The sequence below is a fragment of the Anomalospiza imberbis genome, chromosome 7 (assembly GCF_031753505.1).
Source record: "Anomalospiza imberbis isolate Cuckoo-Finch-1a 21T00152 chromosome 7, ASM3175350v1, whole genome shotgun sequence".
In the NCBI taxonomy this organism is placed as follows: domain Eukaryota; kingdom Metazoa; phylum Chordata; class Aves; order Passeriformes; family Viduidae; genus Anomalospiza; species Anomalospiza imberbis.
The window spans coordinates 22,777,660-22,799,823 of record NC_089687.1 but is presented as its reverse complement, the minus strand read 5'-3'; the positions used below and the strand labels follow the sequence as shown (position 1 = coordinate 22,799,823).

Sequence of the window (22,164 nt, the reverse complement as noted above, 5' to 3'; positions counted from 1 at the left end):
ATATTGTCAGCTTTTCTCACTCTTCTTACGTATATCCTGCTCAGTGGTTTAGAGGTGGCTGAAGCAGGTGCTTACCTTTCCCCACAGGTGTCCTATTCTAGTATCAGAGCCATCCTTTACTGAACCAATTTAATTTCTTTGGCAGCCTTTCTGTAATCAGTATTTTTATTATTTTTTTCATAATTTAATACACTATTTTTAAAATTTTAAATCAGTAATATCTTGCTGTCCAAAGTACGTTAATTGCTTTGCAGATACCTGTGAAGACATAGCTCTTGCCTAGATTTTCTTGCATGTAACACTATACAGCATATACTACACCATGTATTTAATAACTGAGAAATGTGGAAGAATGGACATGGAGTCCTTTCAAAACAACAGATGCATTTTCTTAATTTACAGAAATTGGTTGCTACAAAATGCACTTAGTAATAAATGCACAAATAAATAAATAAAACCAAAACTGCTGTTCATGCAGCACAATAGGATACCATAGCCTGATCTGCAGTAACTTCTGAAGAGATCTGGAATGTCTCATGATCACAGACAAATGGGTACAGGGTGATGGCTTTACCTCTGTGTACGCTGCCAGGGAGATTTGTCCCGGAACTGCACCTCCCCAGACTTTATCTCATATATGTCCTCATACCATCATGATAACAGTAGCCCTGTTGCTGGAAAACTCTTAGTTTTAAGGGCATTTTAAACTTCCTAAGCAGTAGATGGCAGTGCATACTGAATGTGGGCACTACAGGACTAAATAAGACTTTGGTTAGAACGAACTTCAATATTTATGTAGGTTATTAGGAAAAAAAAGACCTGTAATACATTTATGTATGCTAATATATGTAATTATTGTCACCAAGATTATTTCTTAAGCTTACATGTAGAGTTTTCCTTAATTTTGTTTCTTTCATCTTATTTTCTCGAGAATTTCACAGAGGAATTATAGGATCTCTGTCCCTCTTGTTTTCAGAAATCCAGTTACAAAAGAACCTTCCCCCTTTCAAATAGCAACATCAAATAATTAATTTCCTTTCATTTTGGCCATAGAGCATCTTTCAAATTCTTAATCCACAATCCCTTAAAAAGCAGCCAATTGGGCCCACAAAGGGTGTTTAAATTGCATATAAAGTTGGAGTTCTTTAGTTCATGTAGGCAATGGCTGTATACACTGTAGCACAAGACAGTAATGGGGAGAGTGAGCAAATGGGCTGCTTTGAATGAAAAACTGATTTAGTGTCCTTGACTGCTCTAACAGCAGTTAGTGTGCACGCAAGCAGCAGAACAGATAAATCTATTAGGATCTCTACTCAAAAGCTCCAATATGCATCTCCCCAAAACATTTAATATGATGAGAGATTGAAATGTATCCATAGTTTTTCCCCATAAACTGAGTCTATGCAGGGTCAGAGCAGAGAGTAAATCTTTACTCAACAGGCTGTAATTTCAGCAGAGTTTAGAAAAACATATCAGGTGATTGATAACAATCATCAACTCTTCTGCCTCAATGTAATCTCAGCAGTATTAGCATTATTATTTTGTCATAGTTTTGCCATGAATCAGAAAAGGCTTCTGTTACAGGGAAACAGTAGACTAACAAGTTAGAAAACTTTTTAAAAACCTATATTGATTGTTAGCCCTTTACCTCTTTTATCTCTTTCATTATAGGGTCATAATATCTTTGCTAACTTGTCCTCTAAGGACTACAGTGACCTTATGCAGCTTCTAAAGCAATCGATATTGGCAACAGACCTCACTCTGTATTTTGAGTAAGTATTGGCATTTCTGGTATTTGATGAATGAAAATTCAGAGAACTTACTCTAATGACCTATTAAATACCAATAAGGATATATAATATGAGAAATTAGTGTTTAGCTGTGGTTGAAGAGGTTTAGTCTAATACTAAGTATCTTTTTGACTAATAGAAATATCTCAAATATTCAAGTAAGTTTTGTTTTAATGTGTAACATGTCTGTATCAACCAAAAGCAAGTGAAATCCTAGGTTTATACTTCAAAGCAATCTCAGGAACCAGTTACAGCTCAGTTCCATAATTTTTCTGTCCCTTCTATGATTATTTCTTCAGGCACATAGAAATCAATGACATTTGAGAATTCCACCATTTCAGCGTTTCTAAACATTTATGCTAAGAAATATTGTATTTAGTTACAGAGACAGTTACAGAGGTAACAAAGCAGACACTTTGCTGCTTTGAAGACAAGTTATGCCAATTCACATCACGTGATGAGAATAGGTCTTAAAAAGCTTAAATGGGGAGAAGTACACGAGGGTCTCTCTCATCCAGTTTTCTTCCTTTTCTTTGTTTGCAAATCAAATCTCAAAGTAGATTTCAGGTTGCTCCTGTATTTCAAGTATTGTTAATTATTACCAACCTCATCCCACTGAGGATGTATGGGAGGATGCACACAGTCAGAGGAGTAATGGTGTCACCATCACACTGCACTTCTGACATCTGGCATTAGCCTGTGGCTGACTTAGGGGCAGAAGTGCTGACAGATGTGCAGTTTCAGTGCACTGCCTTCCCAGTCTTGAAAATAAATCATCCTTAGGAATTTTTGTTTGGTGTCCACTAGCATCCTATCCTATCATTTCATCCTATCATTTTCAATTGAAAGGATTAGAGTCATACCAGAGGAAGTTCAGATTAGAGAAAAAAATTCACTGCAAGAATGGTTAGACATTGGAATAAGTTGTCCAGAGAGATGGTGGAGTCACCACCTCTGGAAGTATTAAAGAGTTGTCTTGATATAGTGCTTAGGGGGAATATGGTTTAGGGGTGATTATGATGGTGCTGGATTAATGGTTGGACTTGATGACCTTGAAGGTCTCTTCCATTCTGTGAGATGCAAGGACCATAGGTCCTCTTGTCTCATCATAAATAAATGCTGCAGAAATATTTTGTGCTCTCAAGGAGGAGATGAGTGACAGGGACTGAGAGCACAGCTGCCCTGGCACAGCTCCATGTGCTCCCCCTGGCTAAGATCCTGGAGACCCTGGAAGAGCCAGAGAGTGGGCTCATGGCAATGCCTTGGGATAGACCCTGTTCAGACCCAGATGTGATGGAGCTCTCTTCCCTGCCTGCCTTAAGCTGAAAAACTATGTGGTCATGTTGTTTTTCTAATTTTAGTAAGAGAAATAATGTCCAAAAGGGACATAACTGAATTTCAATATTAATTTTTCTTACTTGCATAATTGATTTTTTGTGCTGCATGAATCAGAAGACTTCTAGCAAATGAGGCCTCTTTACTCGAAAGTCTGCAGATAAGTTATTTCTTCCTCTTGTGTTACTACAATTCATTAATGAGGTGGTAGCTATGCTAGCTTATTTCCAAAAGTGCCTGAAAATCACACTCTAGAAACAGCAGTGCTTTACATTTCTTAAAGCCACCCTATGTGAACAGGTGTTTCTACACAAGTACCTAATTTGTTCTTTCAGTTTGCTACATCTTCAATATTTTTTAGAGAGGAGAACTCTCATATCAGTATTCTTAAAATTACTGAATCAAATGATCACAAGCTCCAGGTATTAAAACAGCAACAAAACTGTTGCAGAGCAAGACTTTGTGACCTTCTCAAGGCATTAGCTTTATACAAACAAACAAAAAAGATGACTCTCACTGAAAAATCAGATGGGAAATATATTTGATTTTAGTTTATAATTCTAGATAACAACACTTGTAGATAATACAACAAGTAAAAGCATGGAGCCAAAATTAAGTTTATGGAAATTCATCCAAATAATGTCTTGAGCCACTGGGCTGTAGAGCAAATGAATTTGTTATACATAGGGAAACAACCTCCCTTTAAGGCAAAATACAGCCAGAGTCAATGTTATTCAAAAAACCTGGAAAACTGTTATAATTCCGTTCGTTTCTGAAATTCTGCCATATTATATTTGCTTATTAATAGAAAACCTCAGCGTTTTGAATACCAAGAAAACCAGTAGGAAATGCTAAATTGTTTCATCATACATGGCTGCTTTCCTCTGGTTCAGTCCTTCCTACACTGAAACTTCTCTGTGGAGCTGGACTACTACTTCTGTATCCATTTAAATGGATTTTAAAGAAAACCCTTAAAGGTTTCACCCTAACATAAGGCTTTGAGACTCACATTTTTGGTTACTGTTTATGGATCTCTGCATTTTAAATGTGAATATTTTAGGTTTCTTGTGCTTTCAGCTTTAAACATTCTTGCCTGGTTTTTGTTCAGGAACATATGAATTGCTCAGAGTATCCAATACTTCAAAATGAAATCTTTTATTTCCCAAAGTATAAGGGATTAGATATCATCATGCAGTCATTTATAGCCCTCTTCTAGCTGCTGAATGAAATCCATTATAGAAAGGTCCTATAGTAGGAGTGACTGGTCATATATATATCCATGACAGTCAAGGACCAGAATAATGCAACATGCCCCACATCATATTCTGGAATATAGTGTTTCTGGAAGTGTGCATCTCCTTGTATGCAAATATGTACTGGCTGCCATCAGGCTGCACTGTCAATAATCACTCTCCCAAAATTTCAGCTTAGTTGAAGCAAACGTAGAAAATACAGAACTGCAAACTCCCTCCTGTTGAGGAACTTAACTACATTTCCTCTTGACAAAGAGCACAGTCTCATATGAGATGGGGCACTGCACTGTCACTCAGGACATAGGTATTTATTTGCTTTCCAGCTTTGATGCTCATATGTAGTGTCACTGGGGGCAAGTTGCTCCAAGTTTTTGTACCTCAGCTTCTGTTATATCTTGGGCAGGATCTATTACATACTGTAGTCACATTGCAAGCAGTGAGAGCTGTCTGGTTTCTCAGTGCCATAAAAGACTACAGATGATGATGAGTCAGAATTTTGATTCTTAAAGGCAACAATCAAGCATTAACATGTTCTGTCCGTTTCATGTTTTGTCCCTGTTTGAGGACATGAAGGCATGAGAAGACAAACCATGGGACTAAGCAGGGACACCTAGTTTCTAGTCTCTAAGAACTATGAACTCAAGACAGCAGCAGCTCCTGTGTGTCTCTTGTTTCTTTCTGTGTGCTGGAAATAACAGGAATTGCACAGCTCTGAAAAAACCCTCCAGGATATAGAAGTAAAAACCATTTTGCAAGGACAAGAAAACAGAAACATGTGTGTATTTCTGGGGTGTTTCTATTGTCTGTCTGTCCACTGCTCTAGGTGAACATTTCATGCTTCTGTGGAAGACTGAACATTTCAGAGCCATTAATTTCCTTATTTGTGGAGACCATAAATCCAATATTGCTTTTACTAGGCAACTCTGACATTGATAACAGACATTTATAGAACGTGTTCGGAAATTAGTATGTTTCGCTTAAATGGACTGTCAGTGTAACAGCCTTAATAATAATACATGAGGTGCAGTGATTCCGTATCACACAGAGAACTGTGTTTCTGCTGCAGCGCTGCCCTGGAAGTGTCTTATTTCCTTCTCTGACAATCTGTTTTTTTGCAGGAGGAGGACCGAGTTTTTTGAGCTTGTCAGTAAAGGTGGTTATGATTGGAATATAAAAAACCACCGAGAAGTATTTCGGTAAGCATCGTTTTTTCTTGCTTTCTGGTTATTTTGAAGTGTAGACGTATTTGTTAAAGGTATTTCATGTATTGCGGACTGGAGGCTTAGAATAACAAGATAAAGTATCTTGTTTTAAAAATACAATTCATGATACGAAATACATGGTATGATTTTTAAACATTAGCAAACAGTTGGGATTAATCAACGTGACTTCACCTTCTCCATTTCTCCTACACACTTAGTCCTGTTTTCTTCCCATTCTCCCAGCCACACCAGTTCCTGTTCAGCCCTTCTGCTCTTTTTCCAGAAAGTATCAATATTCTGCCCCTCTTCACAAAGATCTTTCCTGTCTGTTTCCCTCATCCCTCTTCCTCTAATCTGTCTTTTTTTGCTGGCCATGCACTTCTCTGCTCTTCCAGTCTGTACCTGGGAATTTTCATATACAGAGTACTCTTCCAGCCCTCAGGAATGCCCTGAGCATGCATCCTATTGAAAACCTTGGACATTGTGGGTGGTTTGAGTAGATCACATTTTGTAGACAATAAAATGTGTGTATTTGCATATGCATGCCTGGTTATGTCTCATTTTATCTGAGATTTCATTAAAATTCTGTTATCTTTTGGTCTTTTGACAAAATATTGGCCATTTTCTATTTTCCATACCATTTCACCCATTCCTAATTTTAGATTCAGGCAATATATTTGATGCTTCATTTTCAGTGCCCTTGTTCTTCATTTAAACTTTCTTAGACTTTTATCTGCATCATGTACTGTACATAAACGCTTTCTACAGCTGAACGGTTTCCTTCTCCTAATGCATATAAAACATGGTTGTAGCTAGATATTAAACTACAGTGGAACCATATAGCTCACAGTAAATCTTCAATTTTTATTGTAGATGAGCAGTAGAAACTGCTTAAACAGTGTCTGGGATGCCTCCTGTGATTATAGGCTCTCTTGCTACAGCAGTCACTTACAAATAGGCATATAAATTAATCCAGTTGCAGGTGTTATTATGTAATAATACTCTTACTTATATCATGTGAAGCACATGCTTTCTAATATATTATAGGTATTAATGTAAGTAGTGCTAGAAGTATTGCAAAATTAGCAGTTACTCCCTTGCAATATCATTTCTTTTCTAGTGTGCAAGGCACAATACCAAAATTCATCATCTTATGACCTGCAACACATTAGGTTTCTAAGGCACAATTGTAATGTAAAAGCCACGCTGATGGCAAAGATTTCAAACATGTCATTCTTTTCTGGAGGAAAAGAAGGTGCCAGGGCTGACATTTTATATATGTATTATTTATTTATGCATCCAGAGCAGAGTTGTTTAGAAATTCAACAAAGGTTGATTCAGCTTGTATTGTTCATTTCTGTTTTTCAGATCAATGCTAATGACAGCCTGTGACCTTGGAGCTGTGACCAAACCGTGGGAGATTTCAAGACAGGCAAGTCATGATTAATAGCAGGGCTGGGAGGAGGCGGGACTGGCAGGACAATATTCCCAGGGCCCTGGCTTACAAGGGACCAAAACTGGAATCAATTTACAGCGGTATTATTGCTATAAAAAAATAGCAGGGAGTTTCTGCAAAAAAATGGTTTATTGCGTAATCGTTCCCTGTACACATGCTGGTGCGTACATCTGGCTTTACAGCCTCTCCTCTTACTAACATTTTAAATCCATATCCAAAAACGGCTGGATTAAACAAAAAAGGCATTTAGCCACATATAGCTGCATTTACTTGTTTCATCCCAAAGTTTTCCTTGGCAGTGGCAGAGTCTTCCCTAAATCAAAAATACCAAAATTTGCAGATTATCTGCAAATTTTCATTAGCATAAAATCTTCAGTATATATGATAAAAGAAATGCATTCATTTTCTTAAGAATGTTGCAAAGCTCCAAGTGTAGTATAGGGCTTTCTTTAACATCTTGTACCTAGAAACCAACAAATAAAAATACAGGGTTCTGCTGCTGAGTAGGCTCTTTAGAAATATACATAGAAATGGATCCAGCACTGGCAAACAGGTACAATATGAGAAAGCAACCTGTTCCAAAACTCTTGTCCTTTGCCCTATGATTTTTCTTCTTCTAGATATCTTTCTCTACCCAGAAACCATCCTCAATATTTCCAGTATCCATGCTAGTCATTCTCTGTCCTTCAGTGAGCTGAAGCTAGTAGAAGACAGACTGTGTCAGGTTTTGGAGTAATTGACAGCATCAAGAAGGAAATTGAAAATATACCAGTGCAGCTGGGTTTGGGTACACACCTGGAGGAAGTTTGGTGTAACAGCAAGTAATAGTTACAAAGATGGGGTGAAAAAGAGAAAACTAGGCCAGATAACTAGTGATGCAGGAGCAGCCAGATTCCTTGGACAAGGAAGTATTAGAAGCTGAGAAGGATATACAGAAGTTACATGCATATCAACTGAATAAAAACACATCTATCAGGGGACAGATTCGCCTCAGCTTTCAGTTTTGCCAAGTGAGTCTTTTTTGCTTTATCACCAGACTGTGACAACAGTTCTTCTAAGGCTGTTGCTCTGCTTGGCCAGAACATAGTCACCTCACATGCAAATCAGGAAAGCTGCTTCTATCCTGCAGTGGAAAATTGAGTAACAAGATTTTTCAGTGCCACCTGGCCACTGCTGCAGTGTGTGCAATCCCTCCTCATTTTTCCTCCTTAACACAGTTAGCTTCTGCATTTTCACTGACAGCCAAATGTCAGGTAGGGTCTGCTTTCCTAGTTGTGAATCTTTGTGCTATGCTGCTGAATTAGTGCTGGAGTCTCTGGCAAACTGGGGTTTTTTATACTTACCACTCTTGAGGTCTACAGATGAAAAGTCCCCTGCAGCTTAGCTATACAGATTTATTTTATATTGAAAAATCCCATCTGGGATTTCTTGAAACATTACCTGATTGAGCAGAAGTGCTAGTAAGTCCACAGAGGCAAAACAAGAAATAGCTGAACCTTAACTGTGCCACAAGAAAAAAAACAAACATATTTGAAAAAAAGGGAATAAAGGCCACATGTAAGATGGCAAAATTCAGGAAGAGAAGATTTAAACAGATAAAGAAAGAGAAAAAGAGACATAAGGAGAACAGGATCAGAATACCACTGAGGGTCAGGGATGATACTATGCCTTGATTACTTTTATAAAATACACTTAGCAAACACTTAATTGCTGATAAATTATTAAATTATTCCACTATCTGGAATATTGATCCAGAGTTTTATTAAGATTTAAAAGTACTTTATGACATCACCTACTTCCAAATTATTTTGGTACTCTCTATTTCAACTACAACAAACTTAGCATTTGTGAACACTATCTACCATGCAGTTGCTAAAGCAAGAAATTTTGAGACTTTATGAAGTACAGGTCCTCTGCTTAGTTTATCCTTTTGCGCCTTGGCATTATGAAATAATTTCCTAGCTTAAAAACAATACACTGGCATGACAGGAGCTTTAGTATGTGAATGCCTCTTCAGTAGATTGGCTTCCAGTCTTTTGCATCTCAAAATGTCGCATGGGCTTATGTTCAAAGCCTCACACATGACAGGAGTACAGTACTATATCAGAACTACTTACTGTTTGACTTCCTAAAATTCCTCTGGTTTCCATAACTAAATTTATTTTTAAGTCTTGTCTTCTTCTGAGAAGCACAAACCTCTGCAGTGAGTAGAACATCTTCATTCACAAAAGTCAGAAAGATGCATTCTAACTTCCAACCTACCACTTCTTGATTTTAACTCAAGATTATCATCACAATCTAAGCTCATACTTAAGATATTCAGAACCTATATTGATGACAGTCATGGGGGAAAAAAGTAAAGCCTAGTGGGGGAAAAAACCCTTTATGAATTAATATTAGATTAAAACAACAGAGGGTATTGGTTAATTAAGTTTCATTGATAAGCAAAGTTGTTGTTATAGGGCAACAGCCTGTAAATAACCAGAGAGCTCATGCATGTATTACAAAGTATTTTTACAAATGTAATAGTGGATGCCAACAAGAAGCTACCATTTTCTGATTTGGTCTCAGTTCTTGAGTAAGTTGCTTATAACTGCACTGAGTGCTACCTTGGCAGTGCAATGTAATTCCCCAAGTCAATTCCCTGTCAAAAAGGGATAAGTCCCTGTGCCTGACTATGGCTGTTTATACCCCCTGTATGCCCAGTCCAAAAAACTAATGAACACATGCCTGATGTCAGTCCTGTAAGTGAGGTTATTCATTCCTTTTCAGTTAAGCACAGGCTGAAGTCATGGTCTGAGCGAAAACTCATTATCCTAAAAATTGTGTAACAAGAACTCTAATCTTTTATCATGATTTTTATTTTAGGCAGCTGAGCTGGTCACCAGTGAGTTCTTTGAACAAGGAGACAGAGAAAGATCTGAACTCAAACTCACCCCTTCAGTAAGTTTTTTATAATTTCTGAAATAGTTACTAATTTGAATAGAGTAAGAAAATATCATAGGGCTCATTCAGAAAAATGAACTGTATTTTGTACATAAAGAGAAACCTTAGAATAAATAAAAGCTCTGTCCAATAAGGATATGCATTTATAACCACATATAAAACAGCTCTCCAGTCAACACAGTCACTTTTGCCCTTTCACAGTCCTTGAGCCCTTTTATACATTTTCTGTATCTATTCCGAAGGTGATCCTTTCAGTGAATTTTCTAAGCAGCAGGTATTGGGTTTAATACACAGAATTTAACTAAAAACTCACAGCTACCTATGGAAAACAAAATTGTCAGATCTACTTTATGTTTCAGCTGTATATCTGTGTTATTTGAAATGCATTTCTATAAGTATACATGTAAATATACTACTGTGATTGAAGGGATAAAATGGAATTGAGTGGAATAAAGAGTCAAACAAGAACTAGTAAAGTTCATAAAGATTTTCACTGCACAATTAGAAGACAAAGCCTTATCCAGGTTGAATAACTCAAAATGTGAGCAACCATTATCTGGAGGCAACAGGAGAAGGGTAACAGAAAATATTCTAAAGAATTTAACTGGCAGGAAGAGAGCCAGGCCAGATCCATCACCGTTTTGCTGAGCTGCAAAACCCTATTTGAGAAAAGAAAACTCTACTCAAAGGTATCTGCTTGACATTCCTACAGGAGGTTACTTACCACCTTAACTCTAACTGTGGCATTTATGTAGCATTTATTTTACATTACAGAATTATAAACACAAAACACACGAAGTTTCAAAACAGAATTGAAAATAAACAGTTTCTTTTTCATGCCGGGCAAAGCAGTAGGAAGATAGCTGCAAAGATTAATTATGGTTTGCAAAGTGTTCTGGTTGTGAGAATTTGACCATAGCTGCAAAGTGCTGGATGATGTGTCTGTAAGATACTCCAGTGTAATTAAAGCATGACAGTTTTGTTTCCTTCTCAATTCAGGCCATTTTTGATCGGAACAGGAAGCATGAACTACCCAGGTTGCAGCTCGAGTGGATTGATAGCATCTGCATGCCATTGTATGAGGTAATTTTTACTTACTACTCCTGTAGAGTCCAGAGGAGATTGTTCTTGTCTCTCTAGGGGAAAAGAGTTTGCTTTTAAAGCAGCCTTGAAGGCTATTTGAACTCTTGTCTTACTTTGACTTTACCAAAAGTCTGAATGCCATGAAGAAATTTTCAAATTCCCTGAATCTGTCTGTAAATTCCTCTCTAAGTTATAAAAGCTGATAGAGCAATTGTTTACTTTATTATGTTTGAGACAAATTGATTCTCATCATGGTGAGGTATGGAGTGATAGAGGGACAGTCTCAGTAGGTGCTGTCAAACATGTCTAAATCTGTGTGATGCAAAAGGAAACTCAAGCCTGAGCCTTTGCACTTTCTTCTGACCCTAAAGGCTTCTCAAACTGCTAAGGGGCACTATAGGCCAAGCTTTTAGGGTCAGTGATGAAACAATTTGTTGTTTAACCTGTGCTGTTTAACTCAGAGTTTACTCTTGTAATGGTGCCTCTGCACAGACTGCCTGGGTGCTTGGCACACAGTGTGTAAATGCCCAAGTACTCCTTCATTAGGGCTAGAGATAACCACAGAATCATTACGGTTGGAAAAGACCCCCAAGATCATCGAGTCCAACCATTAATCTGGCACTGCCAGGTCCACACTAAACCATATCCCTAAGTAGCACATCTACAGGTTTTTTTTAACATTTCCAGGAGCAGTGATTCCACCACTTCCCTGGGCAACCTGCTCCAATGCTTGACCACCATTTCACAAAGAAATTCTTCCTATCATAACCATGCTTCTGCCTTTTTGGATTAAACAGCTTCAGGATTCGACTGAAACCGCACAGATTGCCTTATGCCAGCAAAGACTGACTGGCCACTGATATCTGAGAAAACAGGAGGATGTTCTCATTCAGCATCTTTGGGGAACTGCAACAAGTTCTCCCTGTTCCCACTGCACCCAAAACTGCCTAAGACCTCAAAGCAATGAACGGGTCAGTGATGATACACAGCAATAACAGCTCCCATGTTAACATTAAAATTATCAGCTTGTGCCTGAATGTAGCTTCCCTACACACAAGTAAAAACGGATTGGCAGTTCCTTTCATTTTATAGACCAGATATAAAACCAATATCATACAATAAGGACACAAGAAGGCCAATAAGAAGGACAACATGCCCTCTCCCCTCCATACCTTTTGGCATATGAGGCTGCTACCATGGAAATAATTAAATGAGTACACAGCAGCAATGGCAATTCCTGTTGTGACATGGAGAGCAGACACTTGTGTAAGCAACAAGCCAGGCTGCTGCTTTGCCAAGAGATCCTGTCCCTTTCTGAGGTCAGTCTTTGTCCTGACAGAATAAACTACAGGTACCGTTTTCAAACAATTAAGGCAAAGCAAGCAGGGAAGAAAAATATACACCTATATTGTTTAAAAGACCAAGAACATTTTGGACAATATGGGGGAAGGATGATGGACACTGATCTTGGACAGACACTCTTTAAAAATAATGTTCCTTTCAATAAAATAGCTCATATTGCACTAAAATGCATATTATACCAGAATTCATTATTTCTAATAGCATCTGTAATCCAAAAATGTACAGTAAAGCAGGAAGAGCTGATAATCAGCCCATCCTCTGCATGAGAAAACTACATCTGAGCACTAAAGCTCTGGTTAGTTAGCTCCATCTTAGCAGGAGATCTCTGGGGAATATATTCACATCTGATTTCCCTGCTTTCCACTGTGTTTGCATCATGCTGTGCAGCCATTAGCCTGCTGCTCAACAACTTGAAAAAGAGACACCATCAAACCTGGAAGTCATAGCAGCACCAGCCTTAGGGGTAAACAGAAAACTTCATGCCATAGTATCACGCTGCAGGAGATTCTCTCTTCAGTGTGGAGCCAAATTTTAATTTTCATATCCAGCTTAATCAAACTTCAATACACATATCCCATCAGCAGAGTATTCAGGCATTGTAAATCCATTGTTTAGGGCTGGCTGAACACTACAACTCTGGCCATATCCTAGATTTTGGGTTGGCACATTTTTACGTTCTTTGAAATTCTTGCCATTGTAATACATTGTAGGAAGTGCATGTGGGGAGAGAACAGGTTATATCACTACAAATGCAATATAAAGAGATGCAGTGGCGGCTGATAAATCAGTAAACTATTAGCGGTACCATAGCTCACTACTACAGTACTTAGAAAAACATGTTTGAAAAAACCCACAAACATTTGATGCTTATTTTCATACTAAAATTATAACATTAAACCATGGAGAACAAAATCAAGGCTTTTCTATTTATTTTTTTCCATGCTAGTGATTAAAAATCCTGAATCCACGTGGGATTCTATAGCATCCAGATCCCCAAAGGGAATGCTGTGGGGAATGCACCATTCCCTACCAATACAGTTGCTAGAGCAGGACCTAATGCTGTGCTCTGTGTTATTTCACACACACATACACACAGCAGAGGTCCCAGCAACCACTGAATACTGGCGACTCCCATTAAAGTGAGATCAGCAGAGCTTCCTGAAATTCTTTGCTCAAAGTAACTCCCAAGAGCAGGCTATTCCTGGCAGCTGAGGATGTCTGAAGTATGCAATACTGAAGGAACTTCACAGCCCAAACTTCCAGGAGTGGTCTGATACCATCCCAGTGCCTCTCACAGTTCCAGAACAAACTGCATCCTCTCTGCAGTCCAAGCTAATGAACTAGGCTACACCAGAGTGCCTATGAGGACTGGTTCGTACTTTAAACAATATATAAACTTTGCAGTACATTTTAGTTACGGCTTTTCTAGCCTTATCATTTTCCTCAGCTCTGAAACTCCCTTTGTGGATATTTGGCTCTATCTGCTCTGCTTTCTGCATTTCTTTAAGATAGCTCAAGACAACTCATTTGGAGGTGCAGCAGTTCTTCCAAGTAAAGGGCAGTGAAGTCTTCTTTATTGGGGAACATGGATCACATTCCTCTGCTTACCTGGCTAGGACTGTCCCTGAGTTTGGCCCCTTTTGTGAGAATGGTTACAAGTGACTAGCAAATCAGCAAGATCTATGCAACTTCCATTAGCAGTCCTGTCTGACTGCCCCTTGGAATGCCCATCCCACCCAGAAGAAAGAAGGTCAGTGATACATAAAATGTACTAGACCGTGAGCTACTGTAAAGACTGAAGGTGGATATAGCTATATATATTAAAAAAAAATCTGTAATTATGCACAGTTTTCCTATATCCAAGTGTCTAAATCGAAAACCTTTGTTCTTGCTCTGTAAACCTGATTCTGCTCCTGGCACAAGGTAAGCCATGGCTCTGCTCCATTGCTCTTTCCCCTATCTGCTGCTTAATGTAGGAATCAAGTCACCTACAATTTCATATCTTAGTAATCAAATCCATTTCCTTCACACTGTGGATCAAAGGTCTGGGAAGATAAAAGCATCCCAATTTTTTGTTCATTGCATTTTATTACACTTAATATATTATAATTTTTTTTTGTTACTGTAGTGATCCCAGATCAGAGTATTTTTATGTAACAGTGGAACTTTTGCCTCGAGTAGCAGAACAGCAATCCATTTACACTGAATTTCAGATTTTAGGGGCTTTAATTACACTTTACTGCATTACATTTGCTCTTCATTCAAAACTGACAGTAAGAAAAGCATTTATCAGTAGAGACAAGAAACAAGCTTATTAGAATAATAATTTCTAAGGAAAAATGCACTTTTTTGAAACTGTAGAGTATTTCAAACTTACTAATGTAGCTTCAGTATAAAATAATCCCTTGATTTGTTAGAATACCCTATAAAGAGGAAGTACGTGCAACTAAAGCAGAAAATTTGAAGCATGCCACTGAAAATAAAACACTATGGCTTTGCTGACAGCTGTGTTCACACAGATAAAGTATTCTGTACCTATTTGTAAATGTTTGTGTAACAGGAAACAGAATTTTGATCATTAAGACAAATCACCCCTCTGACCCTCCAGTAAAGAGATGCTCGGAGTTTCAACACTAACAGATTTCTCTTCTGGACTCTCATTTGCATCTACCTAAGACAGGATCAGTCACAGATTTTTTCCCAACTCAAATTAGATTTCTCTGTGGGGAGCACACAGAGTGGGAGAGTGAAGATCTTATTCTTTTAAATCATTATATTTCTCACAAACAACATCAAAGCTTCAGCGATTCACATCAAACAAAAGATGCTAACAGAAACCCAGCTCTGTTCAGGGCATTGTTAGGCAGAGACAGTAATGCTATGAATAGCAGGGCCAAAGGCCATGCACTCTGCTTCTGGGCAGATAAATACATAGTCAGGTAGTCAGTGACAATGACAGCAGCTATTTAAATTTAAGGGAGATCTCTTTGTGGAAGATAAAGCAGCTCATGGCTTTTACAACTTATGCGTGCCTGAGATTGCCCTGCTCACCTCTACCTTGGTGCTCCCTTGAACTGCTCCATTTTATTGCTATTTTTAGAGCTATTCAAGATTTTCTTGGGTATTGAGAACTTCAAGCATATAATAGAATCTACAGAATTTAATTTGCATCCAGGATTCTAGGGGGAACCTGGGAAGTGTAGAAACATTCAGCCTAGCAAGTACTTCAAAATGTTTCGAATGGAATGTGGAGGGACAGACTCCTTTTTTATCACACTGTTTGAAGGACTTGGAAAGAAATATAATCGCTCTATCTGCAACTCAAGAGCTGATATGCCTGCCTTCCTACAGAAGATAATATCAGGCCTTGTAATTAAATCTGTTTGTTGTCTATGATAACATAGTTACAAAAGCATCTATTCTGCTTGTAAACTTAGATTAAATGCACAGGGTGTCATAAATGGTAAAGCCTCTACAAAGCACAGAAAAAATACACAGAAATCTTTAATAGTCATGGCTTTCTGTGTTTAACTTCTCTGGTTCAAGAGTTGACTTTGACACTTGAATTAGAAGTACATAGACAGACTGATTTTTTTTTTCCAAAGGTATATATTCTACTTGAAATTATGAGACAGGAGATTAACCTCTCCTTTGCAGAGAACATTAAAAAGGTGTTCTTAACAATCATGCTTACACTGCTATATCCTGATGCAGCCCTTCTTCAGTTACCACTTCTATCCCTTTCCCTCTGTCCTTCAATTACAATTTTGCATGATGAAATGCTGTATAAGAAATTCAGGGTTTGCACCATTCCTCTGGGAAGCCCTGCCTGTCCAGAATGGACTGTATGGCATGGCTTAGTTCTTAGCCAGGCAAGAGTCACTGGATGCAGCCAACACAATGACTTCTTCCTTCAGTTGTTTCTGTTCTGTCTATACAATTAGAAAAACTTCTAAAATTTTTTAACCAATAAGACTTTATCTGTATGAACATTTTGGAAATGGTTTTCCACCATTCACCCATACCTGGGATTGTTGATACAAAACTCAGGGCACTGCTCTTATATTTTAAGTTAGCAACTAGTCAGGGGGCAGAGAACTCACTAGCTGTTCACCGTGCATATAGACAGTACATGAAACATGTTTGTAAATTGTCAAGTATTTTAAAAAAAAAGAAAAAACCCCCAAAAAAACCACACCAAAAAAGAAAAAAAAATCAGGACTAAGCTATTTGGAAAGATCTGTTCAATGGAAGCAATTTGATCAGCACTGTATGATTCTCATTGAAGCCAGCTTTTCCTTTGTAGCATGTTGAAGGAGGAGGAAGATAACTTTCAATAGATCCTAAAAAAATGCCATAAAGATGCACGCTTTTGGCAGGGTTTATTTCTGACATTTGATTTGGACACAGAGAGTGGGAGATAAAGCATTTATGCTTCCTGAGAGTGCCTGGCTGACAGGGATTAGTAAGGCACATCAGCCTGGGATGCAGTTTGTGATACCAGGGACTGAGGCAGATCAAACAGATGTTGGCAGATCAAATTAGTCTCCCTCCCTGTTGAAATCCAGTGGGTAATATTATCCAAGGAAGAGCAGGTGCAACACATTCTGCTGTGTTTGTAAGAAATTTGCTTCAGAAGAAACTTAATCAGGCCAAATGCCAGTGCTGGGGGGAAGCTGGTAGCTAAGGATTATGTTAGGAATAAGGGTTTGGCCCAGAGAAAAGAGATTTTTGGCACAGTAGAAGGATCTCTCTGTAGCCTTGAAGTAGGAACTTAAGTAGGTTCAGCACTTTTTTGCTTTGTTTCTTGTCTACTAATGATGAATATAAATGAGGCCACCCAGAACAAATTCTGTGGAACTTGCAGAAAACTCAGATATTATCCCTGTATTAAAACTTCCGGTAATGGAACAAGCATTGCCAAATTATTTTTCTTATCTATTGCCCTTAAGCTGAGAAGCTTTTGTCTGCTACTTTCTTACTAATAGAAAAGGTTAAGAAGAGCTATACAAGAAAGAAAAACCAGGAAAAGAAGAAAGAATGATTTTATTTGCAATTTCCATCAAAATCCGTCACTATTTCACAGGAATAGTGAAAAGTGACTATCATGAACATCTTTTTTACAAAAGGTGCAAGGATTCAGATCCTCTTTTTCTGCTTCCTGAGAACAGGAAGGGTTTCATTTTGCCTTTGAAAATTAGAATATTAGTTTTGCTATGATTTTCATAACTTGGTGAGATTATTGATGCAACATTGTTGTTACAATCAACAGTTTTAAGAATTTACAGGTTTGTCCAAAATGTTTAGAAGAGGCAACAGGAAGGACTATTTTTTTTCCTTCAGACAAGAGTACTTCAGCTTACTTCTGAGTCATCTTATGCCAAAGGAGTCTCAGCTAAAAGGGCAGTTCATCAACAAAGGTGTTTGTGAAAAGACAGAAAAACAAACATTTCCCATTGACTTCAGTGAAGCTAAGCTTCACTAAAGGCTTTCACCCTAATCAGTGAAAAAAATTGAATCATTCATAATATTATAATTTCTGTTGCTGTTTTACTTAGAATTATCTGCCCAATGTGTTGTGAAGGACATGGCAGTCATGTATGGAAACGTATATAAAGATCTGGGGAAGCAGATTGAAAAGTTGGCAGATAAGGTAGAAGAGACAGCCAATAGAGGGAACTCAAATTGTACAGCAAATCTGAAAGAAGATGAATGGATAATTTAACAGCCATTCAGTTTTCAAGAAAGACAAAGCACAAACTACATTGCATCAGAAAAGGACTAGAAATTATGATGGATGAAACACTTCAAGTAAGTGTTTAACACAACGAAATCACAGTTGCCTGCAGAATTCCCAGCTGAGGGTAAATTCAAAGAATTAAATTGGCATATGAGACTGATATGATTTGAAGAATTTTTCAAAATCCATTTAATACCAAGGCAGAAGACATTGATGAGCTGCTCGGTTAAAATGTTGAAAGGAAAGGAGTTAGAAATATTCTGTCTCTCGCATGGTTTAGATGTAGAATCAAAATCATAAACAGCAGCGCTAAGTAAGAAGCTGTTTATGAAATAATAACTCTTTCGAGCAAACCCTTGATTTCATGAAATTGTAATGAACAACAGATGAATCCTTTGCAACTGTAGCAATACATCAGTAGAGCTACTTCAGTTGGTCCCATTCCTTCAGAATCACTCTCCCTTTGGCAGTGTAACGTGTGATATTGGTCAGAGCACATTCTGCTACCAGGAGCTCTGTACATACTTTCCTCCCTGAAGTACCCAGCGCATTTTTCCCATGGTTAATCTTAATTTATAATCATCCCTCTGTAGTTTACTTCCAAAGGAGTACAGTATTATTCTTGCCAGTGTACCATCACCAGAAAGAAGCTTAACATTAATTCACAGTGGAAGAGGAGAACACTTGTGCATGTATTAGATCACTTTCTAGTCACAACTGGCTTCCATCTACTAACAACTTTCAGGGAGAAGCTAAAAGAAACTCCTGTTTTCTACAAGGGAAATTAGTAATATATTATTTTTTTCTAATTACATTTTTAGACATCAGAAAAAAATTCCCTGACAGAAATGAAAAAGTAATCCACTAATGCATTATGTATGTGATGACCTGGACCCTTCCTCATTAAGCCCTAAAAGGAATAAACAAAGTCCCCTTCAACCACAAGGAGATTGCAATAATATTTGTTTTCCATGAACTCAACCTCCTCACAAATACTGTATTTTTTGAAGAACATAATGATTAAATACAGTCCTCAATCAGTAGGGCAAATAATTAATTCACATACACACACAGTCAAAGGTTCATAGAAGTTAATCCCTACATCTTCTCTGTATCACTTTATCTTCTGTATTCTACTATGGAAGGTAGAATTCTAGCAGTGTTTTTGGGTTTAGTATATGGACATATATGCAGAAATACTTTTGGGTTTTCTAAACAACTTCCACAAAGTATTTGTATTATGAAGACAAAATCTGTGGATGACTGCAGCACAGGTTCCCTTTTATCTGAACTAATCTGAAGTTCAAGGACTTTCAGATAGATGGCTCACCTTTGGCCTATGTATTCTCATGTGAAAGCCACTTCAGCAAAACTCAGGAGTCCAATTCAGCTTTGCTGTAACTGGTCATGACTCTCTTGACTTCAACAATGCTTCATATGCTTACACTGAGTCTGAATTTATCCCCATGGCTTCTCGGTCACTGGTCCTCCCTTCCAACTAAGAAACTGTCTACATAATAAAAGTGATTCATTAGAAACCACTGGGTTCCAAAGTAGAGTGAACACTGAGACCTATAACTTTTTTATATGTGCTCAGTCATAAAAATGAATTTATATGGTCTTATTCCATAAACGCACTTTACAAATATTAGCCCCGCAACCATACTTTCATGAGCTGTAATCTTGTCAAAGCTCATAAGTTAAGCAAGGTCAGAATTGGTCAATATTTGGATGAGAATCTCTGGCAGGGAGGGGGCAAAAAGAAAAGTCATGCTGTGTTTGTAAGTTAGGACATACTATGCTCCTCTTTAAAGAGATTTGGTACTAGTCTTATAATACAAGAAAACTTTATATTTGCTTTAGCAGTAGGTTTAGCCTCTGACCACATACATGCTGCATCTAGGCAGTTTCACTAACATCCTTCCCCAGAGATGAAGGTGATGTAGCAGATGAAGTCTTCTTCCCCCCACACCCCACTTCAACCCAGAGGTACAAACGAATTCCTCCATTGCTTCCCATCACCCTCTCCCTGAAGAGGTTTGTTTCTACTGCTATTGTTTCTGCATTCTATTCGCTTTATCTACCATAATGTACATCTCTATACACAAGGAAAGAAAGTGAAAAAAAGAAAAACCAAACCACTCTGCCCCCCCCCCTTACCTTCTCCCACAAATAGCTTCCTCTGAGTATCTTATGCTCTTCCCCATTTTGTGCTCTTCCTTCAGGCAGCCCTGCCCCTTTCCCAGGTGCACACAATGTAGTGCTGAAGTGCCGTTATCATTTTCTTGGGCTGAGGAGTTTATATGTAAGCGGAGCTATATCTTGGGAGAGAATGCTGTGGGCAGAGTAGTACACAGTCCCAAAAGACATCTAAATAATTGAAGGTGCTAAGAAAAAGACTGCTATACAGTAACTTTCTGACAAACAGCTTAGTCACACATCTGAAGTAATACATGGATGCAGAAAGGAACTGCAAACCTCTCTGGCTTTTCCTAATGCTGGAGCAGGCAGTGCCTCCCCCACCCTCTATCACTCTGCAACTAGAGCAGCTTTTACAGTAAAGGGGCTAGAATGGGAAAGGTCACCAATCCTGTACCTATTGCTGTGTAGAAGGCAGTGCACTGCAGTGGCAGGACTGCAAGTGGGCAGTGAGGTCCCAGGCTTCAGGAGACAGGAACTCCCCCAGGCAGGGTTCCCTCTCCCCGAGCCCAGCTGCCTGCCAACTCCCAGCCTGCCCGCTGCACCAAGCAGGGACAAGGAACAGAGCATTTCTGCAGCTACTGAGTTTATGTGGTGGTATCCCATGTCAGACAGCCGGTGAAGACCAAGCCTTTTACTAGGAAGGCAAGTAATAAATAAGGCATTAAGAACCTAGATACCAAATTAGGCAGATCTTGAGCAAAGCTGTTTGTAAGAGGCATGCATCAAAAATAGTAGCATGGAGGAGCAGTACATCAAGGGGTTCTCATGCAATAAAACGGAAAGCAAAAACGGCAGCCAGGAGGTGGAAAACCCTGACAAGGCTACAGCCAAATAAACTTCAAGAGCTTTGGGAATAAATTTGTGGTTTAATCCGGATCAGGAACAGGTGCAATGAATGTAATTCAGTAAATGGTCCAGACCCTGCCAGAAGGGAGAGAAATGTGTTGCTTTTGAGATAATTTCCCAGAAGCTTCATAAAAGCAAATTGATTACTGGAGTTTAATAATTAAAACAGGGCCAGATATATAGTAATCAAATGAGTTTTTAATTACATCTCAAGAAGAAATAAAATCCAATTTGTGCACTTTGTATCAGAGAAGCCCCACTGAAATGCTTTGGTAGCTGGAAAAAAAATAAAATAAAAGCTAATTTCCATAGGAATTATAGTAGTCAGTTTAATTAAAATACTAGATCAGAATGAAAAAGTCCCAAAGTGAAAGGATACTAAATACAGAAGCAGTGGTTCAAACATCAAATCAATGTCTGAATAAAGACATTTTACAGACCAAGTGCAAAATCTGCACTGTCAAGTATCACTAATCTAAGTTAATGTGTAACAAAATAAAGTTTATTAAAATTACACTATATATTTTGTACTTATTCCATTGAATTAATTGCTGGTGCTATGGTAAAAATTAATATCAAAGACATGGTTTATTCTTTCTTAAATACTCCTTATAATTTATTTCATCAAAGTTAATGTTAGTAGTTAACCATTCTTGTTATTTACCTGGTAGCCTCTGTTGCATCTGGGTTATTAGACTCTAATGTCCACTTAAATCTATATTTCGAAGAAATATATGTGTGTTTACTTACAGATTTAAAATATGTTTACAGCTCATAGGATAACAGTGATTACCACAGAACTGTGGGGGTGCTTCCTGAATCTATTCCCAGCCTACTTGGGCTCCTGGTCCCTGCTGTAGTCAATGCAAAGCTAATTGCTGTAAGCACCTCAAGCACTCGCAGTCATCCTGGCACAGTATGTGACAGAGCTGTCTCCTGCCATAAGCCA

The 22,164-nt window shown here is 38.2% G+C and overlaps 1 protein-coding gene across 2 annotated transcripts in view; it reads left to right on the top strand.

The window, feature by feature from the left end:
* PDE11A (phosphodiesterase 11A) overlaps positions 1 to 22,164 on the top strand; it is a 107,488-nt gene that overhangs the window by 79,463 nt on the left and 5,861 nt on the right. For both annotated transcript variants that reach the window (XM_068195983.1, XM_068195984.1), the window contains exons 15-19: positions 1,672 to 1,772; positions 5,497 to 5,574; positions 6,949 to 7,016; positions 9,909 to 9,979; positions 10,982 to 11,065. In XM_068195983.1, the coding sequence (XP_068052084.1) occupies positions 1,672 to 1,772; positions 5,497 to 5,574; positions 6,949 to 7,016; positions 9,909 to 9,979; positions 10,982 to 11,065 (402 nt within the window). The remainder of the gene's footprint in view (positions 1 to 1,671; positions 1,773 to 5,496; positions 5,575 to 6,948; positions 7,017 to 9,908; positions 9,980 to 10,981; positions 11,066 to 22,164) is intronic.